At 38.4% G+C, this 23,777-nt stretch overlaps 1 protein-coding gene across 38 annotated transcripts in view; it reads right to left on the reverse strand.

The window, feature by feature from the left end:
- Positions 1 to 8,133: 8,133 nt before the first annotated feature.
- LOC124151040 (calcium/calmodulin-dependent protein kinase type II delta chain-like) overlaps positions 8,134 to 23,777 on the reverse strand; it is a 140,850-nt gene continuing 125,206 nt past the window's right edge. For 32 of the 38 annotated variants that reach the window (XM_046523303.2, XM_046523291.2, XM_046523321.2 and 29 more), the window contains 4 exons: positions 20,321 to 20,396; positions 16,580 to 16,674; positions 15,742 to 15,865; positions 8,134 to 12,713 (listed from right to left, as the gene is read on the reverse strand). In XM_046523303.2, coding sequence (XP_046379259.1) covers positions 12,593 to 12,713; positions 15,742 to 15,865; positions 16,580 to 16,674; positions 20,321 to 20,396 — 416 coding nt within the window. In that variant the 3' untranslated portion in view covers positions 8,134 to 12,592. The remainder of the gene's footprint in view (positions 12,714 to 15,741; positions 15,866 to 16,579; positions 16,675 to 20,320; positions 20,397 to 23,777) is intronic. The other 6 variants (XM_046523325.2, XM_046523322.2, XM_046523313.2 and 3 more) reach the window with 1 other exon arrangement.

The following is a 23,777-nucleotide window of genomic DNA, read 5'->3' on the forward strand; positions in this document are numbered from 1 at the left end:
TTCCATAATCATAAGGAAGAGAATTTATGGATGTCAACTTCTTTATAAGGAACACAACGTTTCGGAGTACATGCTTACTCCTTCATCAGGTGTATGAAGGAGTAAGCATGTACTCCTAAACGTTCTAAAGAAGTTGACATCCATAAATTCTCTTCCTTATGTGTATCACTTCTAAATGCCTTTCAAAGATTCCATGATCATATCATGTATTGTATGAACAATTTCCATAGTGGTGGCAGTTGATGGTCTCCCTGAACTGCCCAACTCTTAACACTGCAAAGTAGGGAGCATCATCCCCTGAGGGTGACATTGTGTCACTGTAAGGAGCTGTTGGAGTTAGGCCTTTTAGATGGAGATACTAGATGACAGCCAATGTTGTCCATGTTCATCAAAAGAGGATACCTACTCAGCTTGGTACAATGAACTGGACCAGTGAGTTATTTAGACCAATAAACTTAGCCAGTAAGCTGTGGCAATCTTCAGGGCGATGTTTTAGAATATTAATGGTACAGGAAAGCCGTAGTAATGTGTGGAAGCCAATTATTTTTATTGTGATATCTAGTGTTCTTAATATTTCCCATAAGTTAAAGTAACCTGACCTTACTAGTGTGTAAAAATCATTGAATCTACTTGAGGAATAGGCTGTGGGGTTATAAAGAGTGTGGAACTACAATATGATCCTGACAACTTTATACATTGTGTCTGTCTTTTTTTACATATATACTGTTACGCATGCAGCTGAGCAGGTGGTACTAGTGTATAGTATAGCTAAAATGGATAGAGTTATCATAAAGCGGCCTACAATGTTTCAGGCAAAATGTGAACCGCTCCAATATAGTAATGCCTTTATTTTGCCTCACAACAAACCGTTATTAATACTGAATCAGATGGAAGTCGGATGGAGCACGATCAGGTGGTCTATTCTTGTCTTGGGAGCTTACGACAGGTAAAACGGTGGCCACAAGACGTCATTTTGAAGAAAACGATTCAACAGTATGGATGTACTGCATCATCTCTGACCACCACTCGAACATCAGATCCTGGCAAACACCACTGAAACATTGTAGCTACTGATCACCACTTATGCTTCACAGCAAGCCGATACCAGATGATTCGATCCCCGGCCGCATCATACCAAAAGACGTTAAAAGATAGTACTTGTTGTTACCATGTCTGGCGCTCGGCATTGAGGGGCTAAATTAAGGACTGGTCGGCTCGGACTCGGTATACTGTGTCTGAGTGAGGTATTCATGTTAAAACTGAGGCATGGTATCTCAGTTGGTTTGCACTATATATCGGCATCAGTCCGGACTAGTACAAGCAGCCACACACACACACGTACATGCACGTCGCTATATAAGTGCAATAATCTTAGACGCGACGTTAAACCCAATTTCACCTCACCTCCTTGTCAAGGACAGTTGGTCTGTGTAGAGAGTGTTTTCCCTTTGACCACGAGTATGAAATGTATAGCATCTAAAGGAGTGAGCACCTTGTCGATTATGTCAATTACAGCCTGCAGTTTCATTACATTTAGTCTATCAGTGAATATTTCATTACGAATGAGAAAATAAAACAATTCGAGTTTATTTCCCAGTTTTGTGTAATATATACTTGATATATGAGATCGGTTTGCAATCTTGGTATGTCAATTCCCATAATTTCCCTTTCCAGTCGATTGCTGTCAAAGAGCGTTGCATAAACCATGTCACAGTTTCTTTGTTATATATTTAGGATTTCCTTCTCACATCTAACAAGAGGATGTTTGTTCAATGTGTTTGATGCAATCCTTCTGTTTTTGACACGTGGCCATACCGATATACTGCATGCATTTCTTGTCCTGCTACATAGGCTCCCTTTTCTAGATGTGGGATTCTACATAGTGACAGTTTACAGGATATAGATTAAGCTCAAAGGATATCACAAGGAAATCCTGAACATGTAACAATGAAACATACATACAGGATGTTTACGAAGTTACTTTTACTTCCTTGGTGTGAGTTTCAAGGATGGATAGTAGTGCTCTTTGATTCGGGAACTTTTAGTCAAGATTTGTTTTTCTTTTTAGATGCTCAGATGACATGCACAAACTACCTTATTCTATGTTAAATAAAGTCCGTATTGCTACAAAGATTTAATGTGTAAGATAAACATGCCCAACCGTTGTCATGGGGATGAGGGTTTTAAATTTCATTAAAACCTGAGAGGAAGTGTTTTATCAAACCTATACACTTGTACCAGCAGAAAATATATCTGAAACATTTATCACCTTCTTATGTATCAAACATACTTTCCGTGAACCCTAGGAAACAGGCATAAAATATCTCTTGCTGGCTTACATTTACTTGAAGAAGAAGACTCTGATGTAGCATTGTGATGTAGCAGCACCTCTGCAGCCTAATGATGCACTGATAAGGCTACATACATGAAAGTTGCAAGTTCAGTCCACTGAAATATGAAGAAAACATTTGTCATTTGATTTTACATCATTCTGTACATTTCCTAGATTGTGTTCAGATGCAACTGTCCCTAGCGAGGGACATTCACATGTTACATCTGTTTGTTTGTTTGTTTGTTGTTTAACGCCGCACTCAGCAACATTCCAGCTATATGACGGCGGTCTGTAAAATAATCGAGTCTGGACCAGACAATCCAGTGTTTGACATCATGAGCATCGATTCACGCAATTGGGGTCGATGACATGTTTCAACCAAGTCAGCGAGCCTGACCACCCGATCCCGTTAGTCGCCTTTTACGACAAGCATAGTCGCCTTTTACGGCAAGTATGGGTTGCTGAAGACCTATTCTACCCCGGAATCTTCACGGGTCTCACATGTTACAATATCACCTGAACTTATATAAAATCCCAGGGACATAATAACACCCCCACATATGAGTGACTGAGTGAGTATGGTTTTACGCCGCTTTTAGCAATATTCCAGCAATATCACGGCGGGGGACACAAGAAATAGGTTTCACACATTGTACCCATGTCGGGAATCGAACCCGGGTCTTCGGCGTGACGAGCGAACGCTTAAACCACTAGTACTTTTGATGTTCTTTAATGCAACATGGTTTATGGAAGTAAATTCGATGTCGCAAGCTTACGATCATTGAAACTATATATACACCTCGTCAAAAGTACCTCACATGTCCAGTTATGACTGATTACAGTATGATTAATGTCTAACACGGTGGCAATAGACAGACATGGCATGACATGCCAGCTTAGTGCATGCCAATGATTTGTGGTCTTTGATTTTCTGGGATAGTACGCTTAGGCATTTCAGTTACAATTGTTCCAAAGACAGACTTTTATTCAAAATTAATAGCGGTAAAGATGCATGAACTGTCATTAAACATGAATTTCTCTATAGAGACTCCTTAGTAGTGCATGCGGCTCGCATAAACGCACCCACAAGGTCATGCAGTTAAGGTGGCTACCATTCTCCAGGCAGATGATGTGTGAACACACAGTGCACCATTTGAAAATCTCGACATTGAAAATGAACTTGCAATTACTCTTCTAATTTGGAGATGCGATACTTTTCACAGGGTGTATATATACATGTCTAAGCATATATCCATGTCTATATATGGCAATGTGAAGCTCAGTTTACACCTTCTCATAGAATCTTTGATCATTTCTTGTGTTGCTGATGTCATAGGCCTTCTTGGACGGACTCAATTGACTCAAGTTTTTGTGGATATGTCTCAGAACTTATCAATCACCCCTCGTAGATGAGGAAACATACTCGCCAGATGGCAGATGCAGGGTAAATCAAACACGATGGAGAAGTGCACTCTTTAGGCAGTGATAAAAGTACATGTCTTTCATATTGTACGAGGTTCATCCATTAACAAAATATGTCATGTCACAGTATTCAGCTACGCCTCCATGGTCCAGTGGTAGAACGTCAAGGGTTTGATACCCGGCTGTGTCATACCAATAGACGTTAAAAGATGGTATTTGTTGTTACCCTGTCTGGCGCTCGGCATGAAAGTATTCAGCTGAACATGGGAGGAAACCCGGTAGGAAGAGGAGTACAGGTAGGAGGTGACACTGACATCTTGTCAGTTGTGTCTTCACATCTCGAGAGTGTGACCTTGTTCACAGTATTGTTACACCTCTGTAGTGTGACCTTGTCCACAGTATTGTTACACCTCTGTAGTGTGACCTTGTTCACAGTATTGTTACACCTCTGTAGTGTGACCTTGTCAATAGTGGTTCATCACATCTAGCAGTGAGCGAGTGTGGTTTTACGCCCCTTTTAGCAATATTCCAGCAATATCACAGCAGGAGACACCAGAAATGGGCTTCATATGTTGTATCCATGTAGTGAATCGAACCCGGGCCTTCGACGTGATGAGGGAACGCTTTAACCACTCGGCTACACCCTGTACTATATTTGGATGGCACACCTATCACAATTGTAAAGGAAGCAAAATTCCTGGGACTTATTTTTGATAGCCATTTGACATTTAAACCCCATATCAAATACCTTAAAACTAAATGCCTGAAGGCACTTGACTTGTTAAAAGTCGTTTCAAATTCAAAGTGGGGAGGTGATCAGAAGACCCTCCTTCAACTGTATAGAGCTCTCATACGTTCAAAACTGGATTATCCATCGTTTATGGGGGAGCATGCAAAAGCAATCTAAAAGTACTTGATTCTATACATCAGCAAGGACTACGGCTCTGCCTTGGATCCTTCAGAACTTCTCCCATTTACAGTTTATATGTAGAGGCCGACGAACCATGACTTAAACTCCGACGTCTGAAATTATCTTTACAGTATATCACCAAATTATCTTCAAATCAGTCAAATCCTGCATATGATTGCGTTTTTCATCCCATATATGAGGACCTTTACCAACAGAAAGCTTCTCTTAATCCCCCTCTTGGAATAAGGGTGAAAACTGCAATTTCTGAGGAATATTTAAAATATTTCTCCTTACTGCCTTCTGTCTTCACCTCCTTGGCAACTGATAAGGCCAGAGGTAGACCTGACATTAACAAAACTAAAGAAATCACAAACTGATCCACTAATTTATCAGGAGAATACCATCAACTGAGAAATAAATATGATACATACAAATCTATATTTACAGATGGATCCAAGGATGGTGACGCAGTTGCTAGCGCTACTATCATTGGATCCAGAACAATATCGTTCAGTTTGCCACATGACAGTTCAATGTTCACGGCAGAATCACACGCCATCTTAACAGCTCTTAAACATATTAACACTCAATCTAAGCATAAGCAGTTCATAATATTTTCAGACTCTCTTTCGTGTCTTCGGGCTATTCAAAATATGTCCAGTACACGTCCACTTTTACTCGAAATTGTCGAATTATATAATGATCTATCTACTGGCCAATACGACATAGCTTTCTGTTGGTTACCCAGCCATGTTGGAATTGTTGGTAACACAATGGCTGATGCTGATGCAAAAGCAGCACTCAACAAATCTGTGACACCACTTCCAATCCGATACAGTGATATTAAACCCTTGATTAGATCGTACATCAGAGGTCTAATGCAAAAGAAGTGGGACACCCAAGTAGGTATTAATAAATTACATGAAATTAAACCAACTATCGGTTACACCTACTTGGGTTGTCAGTCCAGATTTGAAGAGGTCATTATGCGACGATGTCGTATTGGTCACAGCAGATATACCCACGAATAGTTATTAAAAGGTGAGGATCCTCCATTCTGCATCCCTTGTGATGAGAGACTCACGGTCAAGCATATCCTGCTTGACTGTATTGATTATTCCATCACAAGGGATCAATATTTCAAATCATCATCTATTAAGGATCTTTTTACTAGTATTAATTCTCGTTTAATTATAGGTTTTTTAAAGGAAATTTAATTGTTAGGAAAATTTTGATTAATAATATTGTATAAAAACTGTTTTAAATTTGGTAGATTAAATTAACAACTGCGATTGTTAGTGGCTGTTTCCTCGAAGGGGGTTAAAGTACAGTAAAATGATTGTCCCCCGAATAGGATACATAAGTTCCATTTCTTTCAAAGTAAATTTATAGCTATCACATTTTTAATCGCAGTATATATGTTAGTATGTATATATGTCGCCAGCGACTGAAGGGATGGTGAAAATCCTGATGGTGAAAATCCTGCTGGGGAACCGTGCAGGTAGCAGAAGCATTGTAAATCCCCTCGGCCCCTAGTGTGGTGGCCTAACTTTGGTTGCTGGCGATCTATAACCCGTTTTTATATTGTGTTGTTGAATTGTAATTTATTCTTTTATATACTCTCAAACTAGTTTTAACTAAAATCTGTGATATTCTAGTTATTGTACTGTCCTTTGGCGACAGGTATTTTAAAAGTAGGAATTTCTTTGTAATCAAATGTCTGACTTTATCTCGTCACGATATGGCTGTAATGTTGCCGATGTGACGTTAAATTTTAACTCACTCACTCACTACCCAAATGCCCCTCGCATCTAGGAATGTGACCTTGTTCAAAGTATTGTCACACCTTTACAGTGTGACCTGGCCAATGGCGTCTTTTCGCCTCTGCAGTGGGATCTGGCAAATGTTTTCTCCCTACATTTCAGGTGTGTGACCTTCTTCATAGTACTATTTCACCTCTGCAGTGCAATTTAGTCCATGGTGTATTCTATTAAATTAAATCATGAATTGAATAGTGCACTTCCAATTTGTAGCAGCTCAAGGGCGCTTTGACCATGTTTAACCAGTTAATGGATCAATGTGCACGTGATTTTCATGTGATCACATATTGGGGTGTGTGACCTTGTTTATAGTGTCACAGCACCTCTGCAGTTTGAATTTGTCTTACTGTTAGTGGGTCACCAACACTGGAATTGGATCTGGTTGATAATGTAATAAAACCTTGACATAAGGACCTGCCCAGTGGCCATGTTGGTGGTCTTACCTGGTTCATTGTTTATCATGGTCTCCTAGGAGTGTGACCTGATGGAAATTGTGTCATCACCCATCGGGCATATGACCGAGATGACCTTGGTGTTGCGACTGAGATGAGAGAGTCAACGCACGTAAGCAATGTGACTTAAAATGGCGTTCTATTAAATGAGTGAGTGAGTTGTGTTAAACGCCGCTTTTAACAGTATTACAGTTATATCGCGGTGTGTCAGCTTAACGTGGGAGGAAAGCCCGAAGTGATGCAGGTCTCAGACGTTTATCACTTCGGTGAACCCATGAGCACGGGATTCGAACCCACAATCATAGATTTCTGGCGTGTCCACGGGACGCAACTCTGCACAGCAAACCGCGGCGCCTTAGACGACTGGGCCACCCGTGCCCCCGCTATTAAATGAAGACTTGGAGCACTGTTACAATGTGTGAAACGGCTGATGGTGTGTTATCCTGCTACTGCTGTTAACTATGTGTCCCGCACCATGCAGCCTTGATATGGCTGGTATTTAGACGACCGCATGTAAAACAACATCCACTCATTCATCACACTAACTAACATAATTAACTACTGTTTCCTTTATCCCCTACGCCACAGGCGGTCCAATACACGGAGTGTCTGAAAGGTCAGTAGTTTGATCTCCCGCTGTCTCCGACCCGTGAAGATTCCGGGGTAGAATAGGTCTTCAGCAACCCATGCTTGCAGTAAAAGGCGACTACGCTTGTCGTAAAAGGCGACTAACGGGATCGGGTGGTCAGGCTCGCTGACTTGGTTGATACATGTCATCGATCCCGATTGCGTGGATCGATGCTCATGATGTCAATCACTGGATTGTCTGGTCCAGACTCGATTATTTTACAGACCGCCGTCATATAGCTGGAATATTGCTGAGTGCGGTGTTAAATAACAAACCATCCATCCTTCTATCCGGCTGTCTCCGTGGTGTAGTGGATAGATTGTAGTGGATAGATCGTGTGCCTGGAGAGAAGAAGGTTGGTAGTTCGATCCCAGGCTGTGTCATACCAAAAGACGTTGAAAATGGTACTTTCGCTGCCTGGCACTCGGAATTTAGGGCATCACACCCTATTTTACCTCACAATAATGTATCTGCTCCAACGTCAATGTCGCCAATTGCTGCATGAATATCCCTAACATTCCTGTATCTGTACAAGCAATACACATACCTAAATGACCAGGACACATCTGTGGTAATGGAGTTTTTATTCAAAGATTTAAAGGACAATATATTGAAAGCACTACACTGTATAAGTGATCAAAACATGAAGAGGTGAACATAGAAGGATTGTCTCCCCTTATTTCCTTCCCCTGCATGGGTCATGTCTGAAGATACAGGTGCTGTGGAACTGATGCAGTGGGTCCTTGAACCAAGGGGACACAACTCATCTAGGGTGTACATGTGCTCTTGTGTCCATGCCTTACACCACCACTTGACAATCGAGATTCACATATATAAAATGGCAAAATTTCATATATAGATAAATAACTTTTTTTTAAAATTCATCATACTTTATATCACTCTTGTGAGACATTTATATAAAAGAAGTAAATTTCATTGTGTGCATATAAAGCCAGTTTGCATGGAATTTGAAAATAAATGTTAAATCGACCGGATGTCTTTGGAGCATGCAGAAAAGCTAGTATAAGTAAGAAATGGAGGAAGCTAATTGTTAATTAACACAATGGGTGGTTAACGTGACCAATACCAGTTGATGAGAGGTTGAGGCCGCTACATCTACAATGGAGAAGAGTGATAATCCAAAAAAAACCTTGAGTGTCGGAAAAGAGCGAATTAGCACCTACTGAATGAGTCAAATACGACAAACCTAAAGATGATTCAGTTGAATGAGAAAGAACAACACATGGATACTGTTACCATGGTAACAGGTAGATGAACATAGAGAAATGAGCTCAGTGGACATTGGCCATTCTTGACCAACATGTGACAATGATGAATGCATAAAAATTGGCATATATTGAAACTGTGCTGCAAATAGACTACTGTGTTTTTACAAAGCTTGAATGACCAGTGCGTGATGCAGTCTGGCACTGTAACATTTCAACATTGTCATTAGAACTTTAAACAGAATAAAACACATAATGAAAGTAGTAAAATTGGTTAAACACAACCAACATGATTGTTCTTCCTACACCCCTATTATCACGAAATAGACCCATCCTGGATAACAATGAACAGACTTCCCCCCTTTTCAAGTAGGGGCTCATCGGCATCAGTGGGGGTGAAAGATTGCCTAGTGGCTAAAAAGTAACGGAAAATTAAGTATTTCCATTCCAAAACACATACTGGAAAAACTTGCAGCAGCATGAGCTGAGTATCAGCAAAGTCCCCTGAATGACATATACAGAAATCTCAAACACACACATACATTTGCATGCATATACCAATGGGACTTCTGATCACTTAAGCATTCAAAAATTGTATCAAAATATTTTCTGAAAAATACTTCATACACTGAATATTATATGTAAATAATTATCACCTATCAACCTTGATATTTAATTTTATTTTTTTATGGATCATGCCCGTCAAGGAATGCATGTGCATGCAGATGCATGTGCATATTTGTTACGTTTAGGAGGAGACTATGGGAATTTACAAATAGTGGCATAGAAACAAAATGACGTATCAATATTCTGTGATGATACATAGTACATTTTTTACAATTAATACAATCAATGTTATTAAAATACATCAACCATCTAATGATATCATAGGTGTACAAAATGTTTATCAATATGTATAATTCAGAGGGATCAACCTTAGTGTGGCAACAACTGTAAATGGTATGCGTTTTCATAATATTGAAAGTATCTGATGGAGCCATATTTCAAAGTCTGCATACCAAGTTTGATCAGAATGTTTGCCTAGCTCAGGAAATTGTATGACTGGCCTAAAACGGAGTTCTTCATACCTGAGTAATTCTGACCAAAAATATTCTGGACTAGTATAAAACAATATTAATTTTCATTTCTTCAATTTGAAATTTTCATTTTATTACATGCACAGTTACAAGACAAAGTAGAGACAATTCATGTACAACAACTTCTTTATTTTACAGTAAAGGTGACGTTTTGGTGACGTCGCCTTTACAGCAAATAAAGAAGCTGTTATCCATAAATTGTCTCTACTTTGTCATCCGTCAACTTCTAAGAAATGCCTATCAAACAATTCACAGTTACAAGGTTGAGTGATGGAAAACTAACAGTACCACATCATCTCTTTCCCATGGGCTTATTCAGAACAGAACTTGGTTAAGGTAATGGCATCCTAAATATCACATACCACTATCAAACTGACACCTTCTATCTGTTTAAATCCTTTCCCATCATTTGAAGAAGCTGGCTAATAGTTGATTGGTAGATATGTATGCCTTATTTTGCATGATTTGAAGAAAGATAGTGAAATATTGATGTTTATGTAATGTAATACATCATCAGAAGTGACAATACTGGTCTTCCTACAAAGACAACAGCTTCCAGACACAGAAACAGCGAGGACAAACTACAGTGTATTATGCATGGATATGAACACGAACAAATATTTGCTGGTACAAATAGAACTTTGTGCATGTAACTTAGATAAACAAAAGTAATAACGTTGACACAAATTAAAGCATGAATTTGTTCTCAAAATTGTTTTTATTACAAAAAACTGATTTCACAAATTGTACCAAAAACCATTAGAATATTGTAAGAAGGTATCTTTAGAATGGATGGAATTCTTTGGATGTACACATACAAACAGTCCAACAGGAAACTCTCTAATTAAAACTCTTGAAGAAATCCCTCACTTTCTGTTCTTAAAGTTTAAAACTATTCTATATTTCATGAAATATTGAATATCTATATTTCTAAAATCTGTTATATACATTTGCAGTAAGGCAAATATGATGTACTTTCCAAAAACATATCAATAAGGAACAAGTTCTGATGGCTGTACAACATGAGAGAGAACTCCTTGTAATTCCCTCCGTTAACATTCTCTAGGAACAATGTCTAGTCCTGTCCAAGTCAAGATGTGTGCAGAATTGCTGTAAGCAACAGAACAATCAATACTTCAAACCCTGGTAAAATCATTCAAAAATAATTTGATAAAAATTAAAAGTAAAAATTGTCTTTAAAAATCAAATAGCAGCCGAATAAGATGTGCAAATAATAAGTTATAATAATAATATTTTCAACAAAAATTACACAATGTTTTTACAGTTCCATTATAAAGTGGAAAATCATTATGATGTTTCCTGAGAAAAAAATGTACAGAACCTATGAAAGATGGCAAATAAAAAGAGCGAGGGACTATATGCAAACCATTATATACAACAAACATATACCACGGACTACACCTAGTGGTGGAGCACTGGCAGCTTCAAAACGTATCCATTACACTTGGGTACAAGACCTTTACCATGAAACAAATACTTGGGGCAACTGTAAAACACATTTCCAGTGCTTACAATTGTCAAACTAGCTTTTCCATTTTTAGCAGTCAACATAAAAGTTTGTTAAATTACAATTAAAACATATTGCTATTCTATAATTACTAATTATTTTTGAAAGATTAAAATATTCATATCTAGATTCTAAATGATTATGAGTTTCAATAAATTGAAAAATTATTTTTGCTTGTTTTAAAAACCTATGAATCAAAATATATTATGCATAAAATTACACTTTACAAAGTACATTCGAACTGCATATCATTCAAAGTTCCATGACTTTATTTCCCAAGCAAGCAAGACAAGAGCACCATTATTCCGTCAACAAATGAGGGGAAATTGTCTGGGGTAAGATATCTACTCATCTTAGGAGCAAAGAATGGGTAAATATTCAGCATATAATTTTGTTAATATAGAAAATCCTATAAATGTGGTTATAAGTTGCTCATAAGATTGACAAATTTTGCAAGTATCAATTCATTTGTTTTTCAAACTACTAATGAAACTACAAACGAGCCCAAGGCCAACAATTTGAGAAACTGTCTGCATACACAAATGCTTAAAACAGACAGAACGCCGCACTGCTTCAAAAACAAAACACACACTGAGAAAACGAGCAAAAGTCAACGATGATACCAGTATTGCACTTAACTGAGAATAGGGATTTCATGTCTCTTATGCTACGGTTCATTAGCCTTCCTCTTTCGATAATATCAGTGACCAAATCCTACATCACGAGTATCAAACCCATGTACATGCAACCTGGCTCTGAACACAGACTCGAACCTAGCCATGGTAACTCAGACCAACCGTGCATCGCATGACTCAACACATGCATGTCACGTCTGTATGCCATGGCAACAGTTGCCGTGGTGATGGCATCCTGGCATAAGTAGTTGGTTTTACTGGCATGTTTACTAACGAGACCATTACTCTTTCGTTCATACAGTAAAGCATGCCTTTCGCATGTGTTCTCGTCGTCGTGCCAACCCGCTATGCCATTTCATGATGCATCGATTGCAAAAGTATGTTAAATGGAATAAAAGATTTTTCCATGGACAATCACAGTGTACCGACCAGAGAGGACTTGAAGACAGTTCGGAAACAAGATGCCTCAGAAAGCTAAAAATTGTCCAAAAACTGAAGATTCTCTTCACATCATGACCGTCGTCGTCACTTGTGTTGCACGTCTATTTTGCATGTGGGGCTGACGCGCTTCCGGACCTGTGGAAATGTACGTTCTGCCACTTGCCATCTTTTCTCTGCCAGATTCTCGTTTCTTCAGACTGCATCGTCACTGGCAGGCCGTTTCTGGAACAATAACGATCAGGCAATTGTTATCGACAACATTCAAAGCATTTTTTAGTATGTCAATACTTCAAACTCCAGAAGTTAAACAACAAACAATAATATGCCAAAGGATGAAATTAAATAATGCTCATTGCAGTGGACTTCAGTTCATGCAACTTACACTGCTAGTTGTGATCATGCAAAGCTAACTTCGGAATGCCAAACATTTCTGTGCATCCCCATAAATTTTGCAATTGATCTACATATGAGGGCAGCTATGACATTTGTAGGAAACTTGGTCAAGTGATCACTGAACTGGTCAAGTTGCAAACAGAAATAGATACCACAGAAAAATACTGACATATAAATGGAGATCCATCACACATGAAAAATATTCGGGGTACATGCCAGGAGCGTACCTAGTGCTAGTGAGTTTAGGATTCATGCCGCCAATTTGAATCCCCGTAGCTAGGGAGCATGACTCACTCTATATCAGTGGATCCTGGAAGCTAAGGGACATAACTCTTCACTCTATATCAGTGAATCCTGGTAGCTAGGGGACATAACTCTGCACTCTATATCAGTGAATCCTGGTAGCCAGGGGACATAACTCTGCACTTTCACTGCCACTGGATCCTCCTGCATGGTACCATGGTTACACCACTTAGACACCCAAACCTCATGCATAACTTGTAGGCTTGGTGTCCACAATCAAAACAGAACTTGGATGATATACATTTGCAATATTAATTTGCTGAAGCCAATCTTTAAGCAGGTACTGCCAACACTTCCTTCATTGTTGATGTACAGTGTGAACAGAGTGTAATCTGGACTATTTTGAAGCAGATTCAAAGATTCTAAAATTCGGACTACACGTTTAAAATAGAAAGTTTGTGCGTGTCGTGAATACTCTTTACAAACTTATACACCACCACCAAAAGAGAAAAGAAGTTGCAAAACATGATTGATATTGCTCTATTTTACAGGAATAGGGAAGGTATATAAAGATATTGCTCTAAACATATCGATATGCCAGAGAGGGAATAATAACATTGATATAACTCTAAATGACAGCTGTATGGAGGGTATGACATTAATATTGTTCTACATGGTATTAATAGGGAATAACTACTCAAAATGACAGGTATGGGCAGGTTATAATTAAGTTGAAATTGTTCTAAAGAGTAGGGATAGGGAGGGCACAGGTTTGACATTGTTCTACATGGCAAGAATAGGGAGGGTATAAGATAGATATTGTTTTACATTGCAAGAATAGGGAGGGTATAAGCCAGATATTGGTCTACATGGCAAGAATAAGGAGGATATAACATTGATATTGGTCTACATGGCAAGAATAGGGAGAGCATAAGATTGATATTGGTCTACATGGCAAGAATAGGGAGGGTATAAGCCAGATATTGGTCTACATGGCAAGAATAAGGAGGATATAACATTGATATTGGTCTACATGGCAAGAATAAGGAGGATATAACATTGATATTGGTCTACATGGCAAGAATAGGGAGAGCATAAGATTGATATTGGTCTACATGGCAAGAATATAACATTGATATTGGTCTACATGGCAAGAATAGGGAGGGTATAACATTGATATTGGTCTACATGGCAAGAATAGGGAGGGTATAACATTGATATTGGTCTACATGGCAAGAATAGGGAGGGTATAACATTGATATTGGTCTACATGGCAAGAATAGGGAGGGTATAACATTGATATTGGTCTACATGGCAAGAATAGGGAGGGTATAAGATTGATATTGGTCTACATGGCAAGAATAGGGAGGGTATAACATTGATATTGGTCTACATGGCAAGAATAGGGAGGGTATAACATTGATATTGGTCTACATGGCAAGAATAGGGAGGGTATAAGATTGATATTGGTCTACATGGCAAGAATAGGTAGGGTATAACATTGATATTGGTCTACATGGCAAGAATAGGGAGGGTATAAGATTGATATTGGTCTACATGGCAAGAATAGGGAGAGCATAACATTGATATTGGTCTACATGGCAAGAATAGGTAGGGTATAACATTGATATTGGTCTACATGGCAAGAATAGGTAGGGTATAACATTGATATTGGTCTACATGGCAAGAATAGGGAGGGTATAGCATTGTTCTACATGGCAGGAAGGAGATTGGTTCCACAAAATGTAAGAAACACTACAAGACAAAACTCAAAGATACTACTACTAATGAGATGTGCCAGGTACGTAACGGTGCAACTAACATCAGTGTTTCTCATGGCAGCTGAATGCCCAGTCTTAGTTATGTTGTAAATGTTTCAGACAAAGTTTTTACTTCAAAGTACAAACACGTAAAAAATACAAATCTAAATAAAACTATTTACATTTTGATTCTCCACCACATATGATAGGAAGAAGATATTTTCATAATTCATAAAGTGAATTTGGATAAAGGTTGGCACCACCACCCTGTAATCAATACCTCTACCAAATAGACATTTACCACAGAATCAAATCTCAAACTCTATTCCCCACCAATCCATCATCCACCACCAGAGGGAGCGTGTAATTGCAGGCCCATTTCTCCCCAGAGGGTAGTGTACACATGTCACTAAGAAGGGGTTAGAACCAGGGTCCATTTCCTCCTAGGCATCCATGTCCACATTAGGGTTAATGATGACCTGTAAGTGTTTCGATCAACCCATACAACAGGGTCATGAACCTTTTGCACTTCGTGAACGCCTGGTGTCATCACTGATTTTTTAGTGACCTATTCATATAATTTATCACTGTTTTGCCTTTTATGACTGATGGAATCGGTTCAGGCAGATAATCAAGACTGTGACTTCTCCGCATTGATGTATCATAAGACAACTCTTCTTGAAATAAAGACCTCAAAGTTTGGTTTCACAAGGTAATCGTAGCACCTACAACTGTCATAACTCCATTACTTTCTGGATGTGGTCTTGGGCGTAGAAGCTGAGAAACACTGATTTACAAAATCATGGTTGTAAAAAGCAAACTAAATAAGAGAGTAGGAGACAAAATGAACTCACGTGACCGACCTGTCTATGTACTGCGTAAGTCGAATATACGCAATGCAAGCCGCATCCTCCCCTAACAGGTGAACGTGAGGGTTCAAAATGCTGGTGTTCACCGGCTTGTTATTTTTTGACAAAACTGAAACCAGAGGATATACAATTGTACATATCTTCAAAACACACACAAATATTTTTACAAAAATGCAAGATCTTTCTTTCTACTAAGACAGATTTCTCCCAAGTCTAATAATAGTTTTATTTCAATTTTCATTTTTTTGAGAAAAGGGTTGTAAATATGTTTGATTTGAAGGATGTCCTGTACATGCCTTCTGTGTACAATACAGGTTATACTGACTTTTACACTGGTTACAAATCATAGTAAAACATGAACTTCTAGCCGACACTACAAATCTCTGTCCGTCTGGATGTAGACATTTAGCACCAAATAGCTCAAATGGAGCCTAGATCAATGTTTAATTTCTAAAGCTGAGGCAATTCATACTTGCCAAAGCTTTCTAGACTTAAGATGGCTTATGTTTTTTAACTTATTCTCCAGGGTCTGAGTGACAAACTAGTCCAGAGGGTAAACGTGCAGAATGCATGGTCCCTCCTTGAAGCATACTAAACATGTACACTAACATTAGGAGTCTCGCCTGACACCAAGTGGCAACATATTACATCGTTACTAAATCATTTAGTTCTATGTGAAAGGGAACAAAACAAACCATGACAACTTAATGAAAATAGCTTCATGAATCATTTCAATTCATCTTGGAATAGTATTTTAACTTAATATCACTAAACCATCCCTCCTTTCCCAAATGTCTGTATCCGTGTTTGTGTACATACTCACCATGATCAAAGTAAAACTTATGGAAGTCCATGCCTACTATTAGATTGCCAAGAGCCTCGGGTTCGAAACTCGTCAGGTGAGGGTCAATGAGCTTCCTGAAACAAAAAGAAGGCATTCTGTACGTGATGAAACCTACTTCCCATTGTCATATAATGGATAGTGTTACGATGTGTTATACCAATCTGATCAACTTGGTATCACAATTTGAGGAATATGCAAATATGCAAACTTTTTACACAGATGCAATGCCAACTTGCTACAAAATCTTGACATAATACTCCACTAAAGTTGACCTAGGTTTCCCAAGTGTGAGTCATTGGAAACAAACATGGCAGCAAGTAATTATTGGCACTATATAACAAATGGGGTGGTTCACTCAGGCTTTGTATTCCTACTCTATTTCAAAGGTTACACATTAGCGAATGCAAACAGGTCTTCTTAATTTATTTTAGAATGACATTACAGCAAACTATGGTTATAATGAACTATAAGGGAGCACTAATTCTAGTTTGTCATAACCATAGTTTGTTATAAGCATATATACAGCGAATGGCAGGGACCCAAAAATAAGTTTGTTACATCCGTCGGTTTGTTATAAGCATGTTCGTTATATATCAGACGAGGAGATTATTACCCTTGTGTGTTTCTGTTTCAAAAACATCCTTTATTAGGAATAAAAAGTAGGTATTGTGCTTTTCCAAGGCTCGCATAATACAATTTGTATTCCTTACATGACATTTACATTATGAAAGTACACTTGGCTAACAATCTCCAATTAAAACTGTTTCGCTGTCTAGCCCTGCTATGGTATTTCCAAAGAAACATTGTCAACATCCGTAGTCAGGATCTGCTTGTAGTATTTCACAGTTACATCAGGAATGCTGGCAATCCAATTTCCAAACTACCCTGAATGTTCATGCAGTTCTATTGAGCGAGTTTGGTGGACCAATATTTCAGTTAATTATGGTGGGTGAGTGAGTTTGACGTGGGAAGGAAGCTTGCAGTGATGCATGAGAATGAGCACTGATCTAATAAGAAACATTATCAGGGCGACAGAGGGATTGGAACCCCTGATCTTGTGTTTCTGTCATGCCTAAGGGACACAACTCTTCACAGCCAATTGTGGCGTCACAGATGACTGGGCCATCTGTACCTACTTAGTAACTTGGACATCAAACTTGTGAACACTAATATTCTCACCCTTTTCTTTTTAAGAAAAATTTGAAGCAAAAAAATCAACCCAAAAAAATACCAAGGACATAGAAATGTAACAAATGTGCTCGAATTCTGATAAATAGCCACATTGCCAGAAATATAATCCAGTTTGACACAAAAGCGATATGTAGAGTAACATAATTTGTCTTTCTGAAAGTTACCATTAGTGAGAATAGTCACTTATCATTAGCATATATTTGTATGGGATAATAGTGTGATAATCCATGTGACCTCTTAGCAAAAATAATCTCTTATTAGTAGTATAAACGTGTATGTGATAATATTGTGATATTCATGAGACCTAAAACCTAGAATTAGAATTCATTTCTTGAATGCACGAATCAAGAAATAACACATATCTGATACTTGTCAAGATTGATCTTCAACGCCTATACCAAAACAACAATTCCATTCATAGTCACAATACAACAATTCCATTCATAGTCACAATGCTTTGATGATTAAGAACATTTTCAATCCAACATGTATACAGTACTTGCCAATGGGATAGTAGGTACTAATGTCAGTAATGTTCTCTAATTAAGGTATATTTCTGGCATCAGTATGAGAGATTAATGAGTTCTGTTTTGGTGAGACACAGATGTTCAGTTGGAAAACATGACTGTGTCCCCAGGTAGCTCAAAAACTGCTGTCAAACATAAGAGGTGAATACAGCATTTTGCAAAAGGGGTGGTCTACATAAAACCCATGTGACTTGGCCGAAGACGCAGTTAACATGTTAGTTGTCCAAAAAACCACGGTGGTGCATACCCCCTGCATACAAACACCCCACCCCTCAGGAGCCAAGCTGCCGAACACGGTCACCCATCTAAAGACTCAACGCGGCTAACATTGCTCAACTTCACCTGATTTGTGACCTGTGCGCGGTTGTTTTGCATTTGCTACAATCGACTATTGTGTCAAAAATGCTCAACTTTAACAACAGATGGCCAGACAACAGACATTATCATACCTCCATGTCAGAATGATGAGATCTGATTGGTCCATGTGATCTTGATAAAATACTATGTATTCCGCCTTTGAGGGAAATAAATTTCTCAGCGGGTGAATAAATTGTTTCTACCCCGCCATGAGCAAGACAGGCTGCACATGGATTTCTGAGAGGCAGAATAAATCGCTTAGACCCCGCTTCAAAGCAAAAAGCTTCATGCTTTTTCTGAGTTAATGAAAGTCACGTGACATAGCACAAGCTAACCTCCGCTCAATGGAACAGCTGTTTCCTAACAACTTTGAGTTTGTTTTAATTCTTTTACAATGTCCTATTAAAAATTGTCGGTAAGATAAATTTGCTTTTAGCAGGATCATTTGGGGTACATGGGGTCTTATCAGGTTTTAAACCACTTGCCTCTGGCTCATGGTACAATACCTAATGTGTGACGCATAAAACCCCATGTACCCCGAGTGATCTGCTACAGCTTATAATGCGTTATGACTTTCAGTCAAGTGAGCTAACAAAGAAGCCTATCAGCAGTTGAGTGGTAGATATAAATGTAAGCTAGTCCGCTGTGATCACAGCAGCTGTCACCACTGTGGACAGTTCAGTCCTGCTTGTGCAAACAGAAATCATTATCTACAACCTGTGGCTAAAACGCTTTGACGTTCACTCATGATAGTGTCACGCAAAACTGGCTATCAAACCTAAAATCTCAGCATGCAAAAATGCGCAATGAATGAAATCATTGTTACTCTATTTTAATCTGATCAAGTAGATTATTTGGAGCAATTTAAAACATGTCTTTGCATGTATGTAAAGTGTTTCTCTAGTGTCTGTAAAGCTGAAGATTACTTAAATTGCCTATCAATAGAGTATCCACTTGGAGAACACAAACTTTTCACCACTTCAACACATCCTTTCATTGATTATTCTCTGTAACTTTTTTTCAATATTGAAACTTTTGCATATATGCCAATCAATGGTCTGCAAAATCTTCATCAAGAGAAATTTTAATAGAAATGTTCTATGACACAATATCCCATTCATCGTCACTCAAATTAAACTGCGTTGCTCTTCCGATCTATTCCCCCCCCCCCCACCCACCTTTGGAATATATTGCACATATAGGGATGAAGTCTTGGAAAAACATTTAGAAGTGATACGCAGAAGGAAGAGAATTTATGGAGGTCAACTTCTTTGTTATGAAGAACACAACATATCGGAGCATATACTTACTCCTTCATCAGGCGAATAAATGCTATGAAGCAGAGAACATATATATGAACCTGTAAGAACAACAAAAGTGACAAGATAACAATGGTGGAAACTTAACAAGGGAAGCCAACAGATAATTGGTGGTGATAGGAGATGAACAATGGTCAAATGGAAGCGAACATCTTAATATTGTAAACGGTTATTATTGACCCGATGGAGTATAGGTATATACTCTGAACCGTTGTGTTCCTCGTAATAAAGAAAGACATCCATAAATTCTCCTCCTCACATATAGGTTCACATAAGCCAGGAGCATCCTGCCATGGGTTGTACAATGGCACATGAACAGCACTCACGTGTACGCTTCATAGTCCCCGCTGGTGATGGCCTGGAGCATCTGTTCAGTCAGCTTGATGATCTCCTGTTTCCGACCTGAAACACAACAACACCAAGTCTCAGAGTGGCGGCACAAGTTGCTTCTGCAGAACACCAAAACATTGTTTTTAAGGACATTTAAGAAAACCTGAATAATTTAAAAAAAATTAATTTCATTACATGTCTTAAAAAATAAAGTCAACAGCTCCTGAACCTGTGGGGGTATATTCCACATGAACATGTTTGGTATGAAAGCCTATGAGAAGAGCTTTAAGCCTGCAAAGCGACAAATCTGTGTGCCCGACAGACGACATTTCTTCATAAAGACTGTTTGCCTTGACAATCGATAAAATCAATGAATGTTCTTTTCTTGTATAATATCAGATTACACTGTCCTGGCTCCAATACAATGAATATGATTGGCACGTGTGCCCAACTCTTGATGGGGAAAACAACACTGAGAGCTTACATGAATAACAGTGTTCTAATATATTCCCTACCAAATACATTAACTGGTAAATAAATGATACATACTTAGTATATTCTAACATACTATTGGCTACTACAGTAGAAAATCTAGACTATATTCTTAAATAATATTGCCTATTATTGAAGAAACTCTAGACTATATTCTTAAATACAATAATTATTACTGAAGAAAATCTAGACAATTAACAAACAATAACAGTTATATGACAGTATATATGTTTCTAAGTCCCTTCCACATTTCTAAAATATGATATTAACGCACACAATAACATACTGAATATGAACTGTTTCTGAAGAAATGAGACACACAAAAACACTAAACATTTTGTTCTAATACTGGAGTAGTTGCAAGTTCAAGAGGAGGTATGATTTATGGACCAGTCCAGGTCCTGGAATCAAGTGCATGTGTTAGAAGTAAGGTCAGCCCACACCCAGTCACGTGATGACCACGCCGTGCAGGTTGCAGCAAGTAGAACCATCCACCAAAACAGTCATATCTTCATAAAAATACTTCATAGGGTAATTGGAAACATTTCAGAGGGGAATCTTAGCAATAGGATTAAAAACCATCATTACAAAAAATGATAAGGCCTAACATATACTACTAAAAAATTGTTGAGGACCACCCAGTTCTTTCAGACAGACAGACAAATTTATTCGGTACTTCAGGCCACCGGCCCATAATACAATGGAAATATACTGTATATATATTTGCATGCTGAGTAGATTTAATTGTCTGTCAGTTCTTTCATATTACTATGGTTACCTTGTCATGGTATGGCAGATGAGCCATACGGAACCAAAAAGTTTAAGGATCATGAACATCTTGTGGATATTTTGTTGTGAAGATTGAGCACACATTTCCACAAAAATGTTCAAGATCCCTGACAGTTTTGGTTCAGTAAATAGAATCGGGTGATCCTTAACTTTTTTTGAGCAGTATATGTATCTCGTTCCCATCTAGGGTACTAAGCAAAACCTGTGCTTTGCAACACCATCTGTAGGCTTGGTATACCGACTTGTATGTATTGGCATGAGTTATGACAATGTGGCTAAAATGGAATACTAAAATTTGGAGAGAAAACCAAACAAACGTGGTCTGAAAATGACATGGAAGAAACAAAGAGCAGCAAGCTTAACTGTGACCCGGCTATTGTTTCTCTCATCCAAGTCTTAACCCCTTATGTACTTCGATTTATTTCACATGTTCAATGATTATCATATTCAATAAGGTAAAGTGAACAGTTTGTTAATACCGGAAAGAAAGAAGATGGATGAATATTACTTTTTACTCAGGTGGTCATATTCTATGGAAAGCTTTCATAATGTACTCTTAGATGTAGCATATTGTAGATCACAAAAGATTTCCTCAAGTATCTATGTAAGATTATATATTTCTGCTGTTAAACACATTCATCTTTCATAAACCAGAGCTCCGTGCCAAGGCTGTCCCGCCACCTCTATCTATCAAGGATAATATTGCAGTGATATATGGACATGAAGCATAAGCCATTTTGCTGTTGATGAAAGAAAAACAAATAATATCTGTACCATTAATCACATCCATCAACATTTACGATGATTAACTAGAAGCTTGAAATAATTATCTTACACAGGTTCATAAAATCCTCATAAATTGTTCCCTTAATATAATGAAACTGCATCTCTTTACCTGGTCAAGACCTGGTTTACCTGAAAACTTTGCATTAATGCCCTTATCTATACATTTTATGCCGACAGATTTGTCTCAGCAATATTCCAGCTATATGATGGCAATCTGTAAATAGTCTAGTCTGCACCAGACAATCCAGTGATTGTCAATCCACGCCTTTGTGGGGTTTGAAATCAGTCTTTCTTCGAAGTCAGTGAGCCTGACAACCCAATTGTTTTAGTTGCCTGTTATGACCAGCATTGGTTGCTGGGGAACTAATAGGTGTAGGTGTTTTGAATTTGTCCCTTTCACATTTGTTTGGACTTTGTGTGTGACAGGTTGGCAAATGAGTACGTTAGGTTGAACAGCATTTCAGTCTCAACATAGCATACCAGCTTAATGTGGAAGGATGCCCAAAAGTGTTTGATGTTAACACTATGATGCAGTTCTGCAGTCAGTGCTTTATTAGCATGTTGTTGTTGTTTTATGCCACACTCAGCAATATTCCAGCAATATGATGTCTGTAAATAATCCGAGTCTTGACCAGACAATGCAGTAATTGACATCATGAACATCGATCTATGTAATTGGGATACAATGACATGCATCAACCAAGTCGGCAAGACTGACCACTCGATTCCCTTAGTTGCCTCTTACAACAAGCATAGTCGTCTATGTCTTCACTTATCACTAAGACTAGGTAAGAACCAACTCAAATCCAGTCCAGCCCTGGTGGAGAGTTGGTTTTAAGCCATGAATGAAGGACCACATTGAATTGTTTCCCTCAATTTCTGTTTGTTTCTGTAGGTCGAAAGTCAAAATCTGAGGGAATTGAAAACATTTCATCACAACAAACCAATTTTTTATTAAGTTTTAGCTTCTTAAAAATCATTTAAAACACATCAAACAGTATCAAATTAAACAGATTGGGGCACACCAGAAACACGTTTCACAAAAGTGGTCATTGGGGAATCAAACCTGGGATGTAAACACTGACCACTGGACTACCTTGCCTGTATGTTTCCTAGAGGCAAAGATCATGCATGGTTTGTATTGTGTCCTTTATATCATGCCATGGTGGATGTTAGGATGTGTGTCTCAGGAGACAGGACATGCATGCTGCAGGCAGGACTGGTTCATCCTGAAGTGTGAGACATTGGAACATCCTGTTGGGCAATATTGAGCTACAGGATTGGTTCACCCTGATGTATCAGATACTGGTTCATCCTATGGCGCAATATTGAACTACAGAATTTGTTCAACCTGTTGTGTGATATTGAGCTACAGGATTGGTTCAT

This window comes from Haliotis rufescens, unplaced genomic scaffold (genome assembly GCF_023055435.1).
Source record: "Haliotis rufescens isolate VD_foot unplaced genomic scaffold, xgHalRufe1.0.p SCAF_20, whole genome shotgun sequence".
Lineage (NCBI taxonomy): Eukaryota > Metazoa > Mollusca > Gastropoda > Lepetellida > Haliotidae > Haliotis > Haliotis rufescens.